Source organism: Ictalurus punctatus, chromosome 14 (assembly GCF_001660625.3).
Source record: "Ictalurus punctatus breed USDA103 chromosome 14, Coco_2.0, whole genome shotgun sequence".
NCBI classification, from domain to species: domain Eukaryota; kingdom Metazoa; phylum Chordata; class Actinopteri; order Siluriformes; family Ictaluridae; genus Ictalurus; species Ictalurus punctatus.
In genome coordinates, this window is record NC_030429.2 from 7,343,137 (window position 1) to 7,355,085 (window position 11,949).

At 40.4% G+C, this 11,949-nt stretch overlaps 1 protein-coding gene across 16 annotated transcripts in view; it reads right to left on the minus strand.

Moving 5' to 3' along the window:
• enox2 (ecto-NOX disulfide-thiol exchanger 2) overlaps positions 1-11,949 on the minus strand; it is a 303,597-nt gene that overhangs the window by 30,368 nt on the left and 261,280 nt on the right. For all 16 annotated transcript variants that reach the window (XM_017485792.3, XM_017485784.3, XM_017485786.3 and 13 more), the window contains one exon: positions 3,334-3,440. In XM_017485792.3, the coding sequence (XP_017341281.1) occupies positions 3,334-3,440 (107 nt within the window). The remainder of the gene's footprint in view (positions 1-3,333; positions 3,441-11,949) is intronic.

Genomic DNA, 11,949 nt, shown 5'->3' on the forward strand with positions numbered 1-11,949 from the left:
ACCGTCAGTGTATGAAGCCACAACGCCTGCAGCACACGACAGCTATACCACTGAATTCAGGTCAATCGCAGAGATCTACCTTCTCAGATTAAACAATCGATATTGTGCGACAACCCAAGAGGAACCGACGCTCTTACACTGACTGGAGCATTACACTCTCACTCTCACTCTCACTCTCACAGCCTGTCTACTTCACACCAAAAACACTTTCTCTACTCAACAGAACCTCATGCCATCTGACCGGGTCAGCAGAGACAGAGCAAGGGTGAGCCTTATAGGTTCTTTTCTGTGTCGTGCAGAATGAACCACATCACCCATAAAGTGACACGCCGCCGTTCTTTACCGCAAAGCTCTCCAAAGCAAGGAATCTGTGATCTAACACCACCATAGCTGGTCTGAAGGATTAAGAGAGAAATCCTCCAATAAAACCCTTTTAATAAATGAGCTCCTTACCGTCAGAATGACACAGAGCGGCCCGGTAACCGGACAAGCCGGGATTATAAACGTCACGTCAACTCCACTCGTCATACGTCGTTCCCCTTAGTGCACAGCCCGACTAAAATACCCTTACATATAGATAAAACAGCGTAGGAAAGAAAAAAATAAATAATCCACAAGCATTTATCACTCTTTCAGTAAAGCCACGTGTAGATGTTTTGGTAAGCCAAACCCGAACTAAACCCCCGCCCCCCCCGCCCGCCGCTGATTTTCTTCCTGCGAATAGTCGTTTTTCACGAATTCCCATCTCCAGGAAATTTAGCCTACGCATTCGGCTGATTTACGTGTAGTACCGCGTACAAAACTCCATGAAAGTCACAGCTCACAAAGCGCCGAAAAACAACTAAATGACAACCAGAGAGTGAGAGAGCGTCCGAAACGCAGCATGCGCCAAATCTTCCGATAACGCAGCTCGGCCACTGCAGCACATCCCCTCGATCTCTTCCAGCTTTTATAGCGCGCCATTTCTTTTGTCCTTGAATCTGCTTTTTTTTTGTTGTTGTTGTTGTTGTTTCACGTGAAAATGGTAGCTCGAGAAAACGCGTGTGCACGACGAAACTATAAATAAATAAACGATTTAAAAACGACACCGCGTAACCTGTGTGTAAATTTGCACAAACTCATCAGCTGTTATACAGTTTGAAGCTGATCAAACGCCTTGCAGAATCTGCAAAAAAATAAAAAATGTAAAAAAATTTTTTTTTAAAAAAAGCAAAAAAGAAAAATCATGAAAATTGCATTTTGTTTATAATTTGTAATAACAATTAATAAATTGTTATTTCGTCTTCTGGGAGACGTCTAAATATCTTATGTAGCTTCTGAAGGGCGGTACTGAATGAAAAAAAAAAAAGATCTTTAAACAAAATAATAACAATTTACACCGTTCAAAAGTTTACACCCCCCTGGCTCTTAATGCATCATCGTGTCGCCTTCTTGAGCGTCAGTGAACGTTTGCACCTTTTGTAATAGTCGTGTACGAGTCCCTCAGCCGTCCCCGGTGTGAAAAGATGGATCTGAACATCATATAGTCTGTTGGAGGATTTACTGCAGAACAGTGGGGCGGTTTAACTGCTCAGGACCAACAAGGGACTCATGAACAACTCTCACAAAACATAAACGCAGCCGTGGATCATCCAGGTAACGACACACAGGGTTAATAATCAAGGGTGTGTAAACTTCTGAACGGGTTCGTTTATGTAAATTCGGTTATTATTGCGTCTTGTGGACTAGATGTACGCATCTGTCATGTGAAATAGCTTATTCAGGGGAGTACTTTTTTACGACCCCTCTTAATACCTATTTATTTATTTATTTATTCATTTTGAAATGACTGACATTTCGCAGATCCTGCAAGGTATATGTACATTTATACAAACTCAGGAGCTCTCTTAGGAGAGTGACCTTTCGCCAAAGTAACCCGATTTTCATCAACACCACACTTCTTGTGTAAACGTTCCCGTACGCGACGTACGAATACATTTGTCCGTATCCGATTTATAAATAAAGTTTAAAAAAAAAAAAAGCACATGGAATAAAAAAAAAAACAAAAAAACAAATAACATCTGTTCTCTGGACTGACCACGGCCAGCATCGATCAGGAACCGATTACTGGAAATCTTCTGGGGGTCATATGAGCATGTAACACTGCCACGTTATGACCGATGTATAGCTCGGGCAGGACGATGGAGTCTTTGTGTGTCGTCGTGTAAAGGTGAGAACACGGCTAATGGTAAGTGTAGCCAACCAGCCAACCGGCATGAGGTTAACAAGGACCGTGTGGCAAACCACACTGAGCTTCGACTCATCTAAGTTGTCACTGCTAAGGGAAAAGAAGGCAAGGTAACCAAATTTCCATTAATCATCCACCTCTGGAATGCATGTTAGCACATGAACATTTTTTTTGGAACTAAAGACCAACTCAAACAGCACATTCAGACATAATGAAACACCTACCTTATGTCACGATGAGACTCTTTTGCATCAGTGTAATGCTTGTTCCAAATCCAGTACCCATTTAAAGCTAATGAGATTACATGATACGACTCTGAAATGTGAACACTTCCTGTCACGTCTATATTCATTACTCGCTTAACGAGACCGTTCAAGCACTTTTGGATTAGCATAAACAGTATCAGCCCTGCGATCCGTGCAAAATGCCTCTGTCTTGCAGCCTGGAAAAGGAGATTATGATGTTAATTACACGCCCAATCCAGTCTTTGCTCACTTGGTGCTCGAGAGACGAGACTCGGGACTTACCGAATGACCAGAAAAACGACAACGGAGTTACGCTTCATCGGCGTCCTCCGCCCACACAGAGCGCGTTTATTTGCTGCAGCTCATTAAGAGAGCACGTAGTCTTACATCCTGACGTCTCGATTCGCTTCGGAATAGAACAAAAAGATCAAAGTAAAAGTGAAATCTCTTTTGCATTGGAATGCAGGGGATAGTGCATGAGAAGGAGTGTGTTCTGAATGCGCCGATCTGCAGCAGGGCTTTGGGAGTCGACAGGTAAGCGTGGGATAAATCTCGGGCTCGCACTCGGCCGGCGCTTTGTGCGCTCAGGTGTTACCTGCCAAGCGGCTGTGTGCTGCTGGGAGCTCGGCCACTCCCTGGTGATTGACAGCTACGGTTCCGGTAACTGTCTCGGTTACCCTGTTTAAGAGCTAATTAACGTACGCCTCAAGCAGAGAGCATATGGAACTGCGCTCGAAGACGGGGAGTAAAAAGGGCGAAGGGATCGGCGTTTAAAAAGTCAAAAAAAAAAGAAATCCTGCAGAAAACGTCAACACATTCAGTTTAACAGAAAGAACAGAAGCAAAAATTGAGAACACCAACCTCTGCTTGCTTGCGCCACATGTCCAGGTTCTTGCGTTGGGCTTTGGAGAAATGGTCCCATGCCTTTTGTTTGGAAGCAGCGTGGAATACAGACACAATCTGCTCAACTGTGGCAGGGGGACGCGGGGGGCCAGTATGTACCGTCCAAAGAAAGACAGAGAGAGAGGGGCGATTGGGGAGAAGCAGAGGAGTGGGGGAAAAAAAAACTGGTGTCAGATAGGAAGGCAGTGAACTTCTTTTCTCGCCCTACTCTCCCTCTCTACAGCAACAACACTGGTGCATGGATGACTAAACTCTTAATGCTTCAATAATTCATGGAGGAAACAGTGGGGCATTTGGACCTGTTGGACTAATTCAGACCACTGAGGCAACTTCTGTGCAAAAGCTCATCTAAGAGATCATGCACATTATATATATATATATATAAAACTGCATCACCTTTGATATTCTTGGAAGCTCTGAGCTGTCAGAGGATCACTGGCTTATTGGAGAAAGCAGGTAGATATGGAATCTAATGAGACTCATCTCTAGGGAAGCCACGCGTCATTACTTTGCGCTCTGTGTGTGTGTGTGTGTGTGTGTGTGTGTGTGGATCTGACAGGACGTCTTGCTCGTGTCAACTCATTAGTGGAAACCTTCTGGTAATAAGTTCATCCACTCTGAATTGAGAGATGAGCTTTGGCAGTAATCCTTCAGCACAGAGACTGAATATTCCGGAAGCGCAGAGCACAGAGCATCACCTGTCAAAACTCCGGCCCAAAGCTGTACCGAAAATGCGTTTCCCGTTTTAACGCCGCTGATTCAGAACCCCTGCCAATTAACATGTTCTCTGTGGGCCGTAAGAGCCAAGCAAACACTCAACCCCAGACGCCTATGGGACCGTGATCTTCTTAGTTCTGTTTTAAGGCTTGTACATGAGGTGTCTATCACAATCTATACACTGATGTACCGCAGAACATAAAACGAACGAATCGAACGAAATCGCGCCAGCCAGTCGTTCATACGACGTGTCCGAGAAGGCAGGAAGCAACAATTATAACACGATATTGATTTATTTTGCATTTATTATTCACGACGCACGCTCTCCATGTTGACCTGCTCCTCAGCCGTCGTATCATTTATTTTTGTAGCGTTTTTGAGGACATATTCCCATTCTCGTACACTTCCTGACTTTACGGACACCGGGTAGAATTCCCGACGGTAGCCGCGATAATCTGGGCAAAGCATATGGTCTGGTGTATCATCGTGATACCGGACGGTTTTCGGTACACGCGCAAGTGTTAAACTGCTTGTAACTGCTCCCAGCTGCTCACTAGGCAAAGAGTAAAGCATGATGCGGTGTTCTAGAAAAAGAATCGACTGTTAGACAGTCATCACCGCAAAGTCCAACAACAGCATTTTCCAACAGCGTGTCATGAAGTGTGTCACTTCAATTTGAATACAGCAAGATGCCAACATTTAATTCTTGTTAATTCAAGAATGACAGGTCCGTTTATAGTCATTTATATTTTTATTTACATTTCTAGTTACATAAACGTATATAAAATACATCTCGTATAGTTATGTTTATAGTTATTTATATTTTTATTTACATTTCTAGTTACATAAACGTATATAAAATACCTTCCATATAGTTATGTTTATAGTTATTTATATTTTTATTTACATTTCTAGTTACATGAATGCATATAAAATACATCTCGTATAGTTATGTTTATAGTTATTTATATTTTTATTTACATTTCTAGTTACATAAACGTATATAAAATACATCTCATATAGTTATGTTTATAGTTATTTATATTTTTATTTACATGTATAGTTACATGAATGTATGTAAAATACCTTCCATATAGTTATGTTTATCTGTTTATAGTTATTTATATTTTTATTTACATGTCTAGTTACATAAACGTATATAAAATACATCTCGTATAGTTATGTTTATAGTTATTTATATTTTTATTTACATTTCTAGTTACATAAACGTATATAAAATACATCTCATATAGTTATGTTTATAGTTATTTATATTTTTATTTACATTTCTAGTTACATAAACGTATATAAAATACCTTCCATATAGTTATGTTTATCTGTTTATAGTTATTTATATTTTTATTTACATTTCTAGTTACATGAATGTATATAAAATACCTTCCATATAGTTATGTTTATCTGTTTATAGTTATTTATATTTTTATTTACATTTCTAGTTACATAAACGTATATAAAATACCTTCCATATAGTTATGTTTATAGTTGTTTATAGTTATGTTTATAGTTATTTATATTTTTATTTACATTTCTAGTTAAATAAACGTATATAAAATACCTTCCATATAGTTATGTTTATAGTTGTTTATATTTTTATTTACATTTCTAGTTACATAAATGCATATAAAATACCTTCCATATAGTTATGTTTATCTGTTTATAGTTATTTATATTTTTATTTACATTTCTAGTTACATGAACGTATATAAAATACATCTCATATAGTAATGTTTATAGTTGTTTATATTTTTATTTACATTTCTGGTTACATGAATGTATATAAAATACATCTCGTATAGTTATGTTTATAGTTGTTTATATTTTTATTTACATTTCTGGTTACATGAACGTATATAAAATACATCTCATATAGTTATGTTTATAGTTGTTTATATTTTTATTTACATTTCTGGTTACATGAACGTATATAAAATACATCTCATATAGTTACGGTTATCCGTTCAATGTTGTGAAACGTCCATTGGGGGCTGGAGCCCTGAAGAGTTTTTCTTCAGCCCTGAATAATTCTCCACTTGGAGCCGTTTGTCACCACGGAACTGAACGTCGGTAAAAGAAGACGGCGGTGTTGTAACTTTGTATCTTCGGTGAACGCAGGCGAGACCAATCAGACAGGGTTTACAGGAAAATACATGGAAATACTCGTGTCTTATTGGCTGATTGCTCTCAATTCTGCCGAACGCTAGCTCACAGTCAGTCAGCGTGAGGAAAAATGGATATACGGCGATTTATTACCAGTAAAGGGATTTGAAACTGAAAAAACAACATCCTCTGATGGTGAGCAGGAAAACACGGTGTGTAAATGTCGATATGAGTTCCAGGTTAGGTGAACATGATATGAGCAGAGCGTAAGGACAAATAACGTACTTTACGTGATACTGTGGCAGCTAAACCCATACAATGAGAGCTTAGTTGTGCCTCCTTTTGGCTAGTGACACCAAACTAACCTAGTCTCTTGTTACGTAGCCAAAATGTTTGATATTTTATTGGTCTGGCAGTCGTGCAAACAACGATAACACCCGGGGCGAGTTTTATAATAAATCCAACTTTTCGTCTGATCATGTCTTTCTTTCTAATTGCAAATAAATTCAGGATTTTCTGTTACGTCTTATGTCTGCAGCCTGGCTGAGACGGGTCGTAACAATACAGAAATAGGATGAATTTAAACAGATAATATCATTTTTAAAGGACAGAATAAAGTCATTGTGTTCATTTTATACCGATTATTTTCTAATGTTTTACTACCTGTACAACTTGGGTGGGAATTGTGCTTCGTGTCGAGTAATAGTTTTACAACCAGATTATGAACGTTTACTCAGTCACTTCAACTCTCACTCATGAAACTGCCATTGTATTATGGGTTTTGAGGATCCATCATGAATGGAGCCCTTCACTAGGAGATTCTTGAGAAGAATCGGCTGCCATCCAGCGGGACGATGAAGATGAGACATGGAGACATGGACCTTCCAGCAGGACAACCATCCTGGAAACTCTCAACTGGTTTCAGAGAAAACAAATCACCTGACTCGAATCCAGTTGAACAAGATTTAAAGACAATACGTTTAGAAGAACGGGCCAAAATCACACCTGGATACCGCGGCCCATTAATTTCTTCATACAGGGAGCGTCTTAAAGCCGTCATTACAAACAAAGGCTTCTCCACTAAGTATTGAATACATTTCACTTAGTGTGTTCAACACTTTTTTCCCGTGTCATTCCACTTTATTACACACAACTTCATTCATGGACTTTAACGTTGCGAATTCTTTATTCAAGGTACTAGAAAAGGTTGTAGCACAGCAGCTGCGCTCATAATTGCACAGGAATAACACTCATGAAATGTATCAGTCAGGATTTAGTCCTCATCATAGCACAGAGACAGCGTTAGGTAAAGTCGTAAACGACCTACTACAGGCCTCTGATCAGGGTTGTGTCTCGCTGCTTGTGTTACTCGACCTTAGCGCAGCTTTTGATACTATAGGTCATACTATTCTCCTTGATAGACTAGAAAACATTGTTGGCATTAAGGGAACAGTCCTGTCCTGGCTCAGGTCTTATCTGACCGATCGTTATCAGTTCATAGATGTAAATGAAGACTTCTCCACACATACTGAGGTTAAATTTAGTGTTCCACAAGGTTCTGTTTTAGGCCCACTGCTTTTTACTTTATATATGCTACCTCTGGGTCAAATTATTCGTAAACATGGAATTAGCTCTCACTGTTATGCTGATGATACACAGCTGTATGTTTCCGCGGAGCCAGAGGACAGACAGCAGCTTAATAAAGTTGAGGAATGTGTAAAAGACTTCAGACACTGGATGCTTATTAACTTCCTTTTACTTAATTCTGATAAGACAGAAGTACTTGTACTAGGACCACGTGCTGCTAGAAGGAAGCTTTCTGATTACACAGTTACTCTGGATGTCCTTTCTGTTTAAACATGTGCAGCACTAAAAGACCTTGGTGTGATTACTGACTCCAGTCTATCATTTGACGCTCATGTAGATAACATTACTAGGATAGCCTAATTTCATCTCAGAAATATTTCTAAGATAAGAAATATATTGTCACTACATGATGCGGAAATATTAGTTCATGCTTTCGTCACCTCTAGACTAGATTACTGTAATGCCTCACTGTCTGGATGTTCCAGTAGGAGCATAAACAAGCTCCGGTTAGTCCAGAATGCAGCTGCTAGAGTCCTAACTAGAACCAGAAGATACGACCACATCACCCCGATCTTATCCACACTGCACTGGCTCCCAGTGAAATCTCGCATTAATTATAAAATACTATTATTAACTTATAAAGCACTAAACGGTCTCGCACCACAGCATCTAAGCGACCTTTTGGTTTTCTAAGAAGGCCACGCCTACTTAGATCAAAAGATGCAGGCTATTTGTTGGTACCTCGAATAGTGAAGGCTACAGCAGGGGGAAGAGCTTTCGCTTATAGAGCCCCACTGTTATGGAACAGTCTTCCTATTAGTGTTTGGGACTCAGACACAGTCTCGGTTTTTAAGTCCAGGCTTAAAACGTATTTGTTTACCCAAGCCTACCCCGACTAGACTTTCTATTATACTAATTCCCAGTCCTGATAATCTCTTCTCTCCCTCACTCCTTCTGCCGAGCCCCACACGATTTTATGGAGATACTAGAGATCCTGATCCTTTCTGCTCTCCGGACCTGCCTGATCCGTTTCGGATGTCCTGCCTCTGGATGGAGCTCTCATCTACTCCAATTCCAGACTGCTGGGACTACGGCTGCTCCTAAGGCCAAACAGACTTCACGTAAAACCATAATGAACTTTTTCACATTATCTGTTGTTACCCAGATGAGGACGGGTTCCCTTCTGAGTCGGGTTCCTCTCAAGGTTTCTTCCTCTAAAAACATCTTAGGGAGTTTTTCCTCGCCACCGTCGCCACCCGCTCGCTCAATTGGGATAAATTTGCACTTTTAAAATCTGTATACTCTGCTTAAAGGCTGCTTTTGAGACAATGTCCACGGTAAAAAAAACAAAAAACAAAAAAAAAACGCTATACAGATAAAATTGAATTGAATTGAAATGTATATTTCCGGATTTCCTGAGTTAACACTGATGTCTGGTGAAAATTTCATGTGAATAGCCTCACTGGAAATATATTTACTGATAGAAGACTATAATATATCGTATAATACTCTTCTAATGTCCTCCACTGTATGTCTTGCGCCTGTTTCCCTTCTCATACTGCAGCCTGGAGGAGACGGGTCGTAACGATACCGAAGTAGGCTAAATTTAACCAGATAATATTATTTTTAAAGGACAGAATCCAGTCACTGTTCATTTTATATTGAATATTTTCTCATGTTTTACTATCCGTACAATTTAGTTGGGAATTGTGCTTCATATCAAGTAGGTCCATCAGTAATAGTTTAAGAACCAGATTATAAAACTTTTCTCAGTCACTTTCAGTGCGTTCACGTGGACAACGATAATCCGATATGAACCCGATTAAGACGATACTCTGATTAAGAAACTAGCATGTAAACAGCCATTTTTAATGACCTTAATCCGATTAAAGTCATACTCGTAGTAAACACAAATCGAATTAAGACGTGTGGAGTATTCCTGTTTTAGTCGCATTGTCGACGTGTATTACAGACGTGTACACACCTTAATCACACTATTAACGTCGTGTGAGAGTTTTCACCGCTTTTTCTTCGACAGGACACGATCACACACGGCAGCGCTCAACCGTTTTACGGCAAACAAGAGAGCACGGCTGCGTCCCAAACCGCATATTTGCCTACTATAGGCCTGTAGTGGGAGTGCATATCAGCTACTATATAGACGGTAAGTACGCGGTTTGGGACGCAGCCCACGGCTTCAAGCAGTCGTCTATTAGCACGTACAGCATGACAAATAATTAACCGCACTTGAAGCGTTCGTTAAAAAAAATTAAATAAACACACCCAGAACTGTATACGGTCCCATAACGAAGACCAACTGTATGTCGATACGTGAAATTCCGGAGGGAACGTCAGACGGCGTGGCGCGGTGACGTAATGACGTGTGCCGTTAATCGATCTATGATCTATAACATGTAAAACAGGAATAGTCTAAAAGCGACTCATGTAAACACCTTAATCACAATATTGTCTTATTCAGAATAAGGTCAGTGATTAGATTACCGCTGTCCGTGTAAACGTAGCCTTAGAGTAGTTTTCAACTCTCACTCGTGAAATTGCCATTGTATCATGGGTTTTGAGGATCCATCATGTAGGTCTAGTAATAATGATAGCAGGTATTTGAAATGAAGCTGGTTTGAGACATTCGAGCGGCTCGATTATTCAAGTGCAGATTATATAGTAAATCAAATCCAAACCCTTCCTTCCTTCTCCAATTTTCACACCTTTTAAGCAAATAGCCCTCACATGCAAGAAAGAAAAAGGGGGCTCAGCCCCTGATGATTAACAGTCCGGCGAACGCCCTCGCTCCACCAAACAAGTTACATTATGGCGTCTATAAACGGTCGTTTCCTCTCCGGTCTCTCTTGAAGTTAAAAAGAAACAAAAAATGCAGCAGGTTAGATCGAATCACAGCTCCACGTCCTATGTCCTGTAGACACAGGACATATGCGAGCATCTGCAATACGGATCCCCGTTCGACGTGTTACTATCTTAACGACAACGTATTAGAACGATCGCGTTGGTTTAAACCTTAGCGCCGAGACCGTCATAGCTGTGCTGTTATAAAACACCGAACGAACTGTGCGCCGTGTGAAAAATCGATTTCTTCTCCAAGTCCTGAGACACGCCCAGCGCAGTCACGTGAGTACTGCTGCGTCTGTTGAATCGGGGTTAATATTATGCTGGGGCTGTCACCTCTCAAAAGATGTGAGGGAAGACTTTTCACCAATTTACAATCCGTCTCTCGGTCTCCTCGTTTTGGGGCAAGCCTAATAAACCCAGTGGAGTCAATAGGGTTGAGAACGCTCAGTCTGAGATAAAGGCAAGCTTGAGTGAGAGTACTGCGGCGAGATCAATAATGGCTTGAGCATCCTTTAATTTGATGGGAGACATTGATTTAGAAGTAGGGAGAAGGAAAAAAAAAAAAAAAAAAAAAAAAAATGGCACGAGTGTGTGTGTGTGTGTGTGTGTGTGAGGGAAAAGAGCGATTATCAGTGTGTAGAGTGTACAGCTATACGAGCGGCGCTCCTGGAGTTACTACAAAGCTTACTCTCTTCCCTGATTAACAACGGTTAATATGACTGTGATTTCCTTTCTTAACTCGTTCCGACGCAGTATGATGGTAGATCATCTGAGAAAGGATTTTGGTCACTGAAGCAGACGTTCCTCTGATCAAATACAGCCCGGATATCGACCAGTTTACCGATTCCATTTTGGCAAAGGAAACTTCAAAGCAGACTTTTATTTTGCATCCTCTTAGTGAACGCGCCACAAAAGACAACCACTTCATACCACATTCCTCATTTTTGCTCTTAATTTTGTTTCCCATCAGCAGAGGTTTGCTTATAGTAGTGGTCTTGAATACTAAACTTTATGCTTTATGCATTATTCATTCAACATTTTTTTTTTTTTTTGCCAAATCAGCATGCTTGCCTGGGATTTGTCAAATATTGTATTTTACAGAGACCTCGACTGCGCAGTCTAGTTTAGTTTTAGACCTAACGGCACTGCGGTGCTGTAATTGTTTTCTGGGCCAAAGCCTTCGCTCGAATCTTTGCTCGTTCCTCTTTAAATCCCACTGTCAGGTCTGGAGGATACAATTCTGTAACTACAGCCGTATGAAGACCTCATTAGAGAGCTAATTTTATAGCC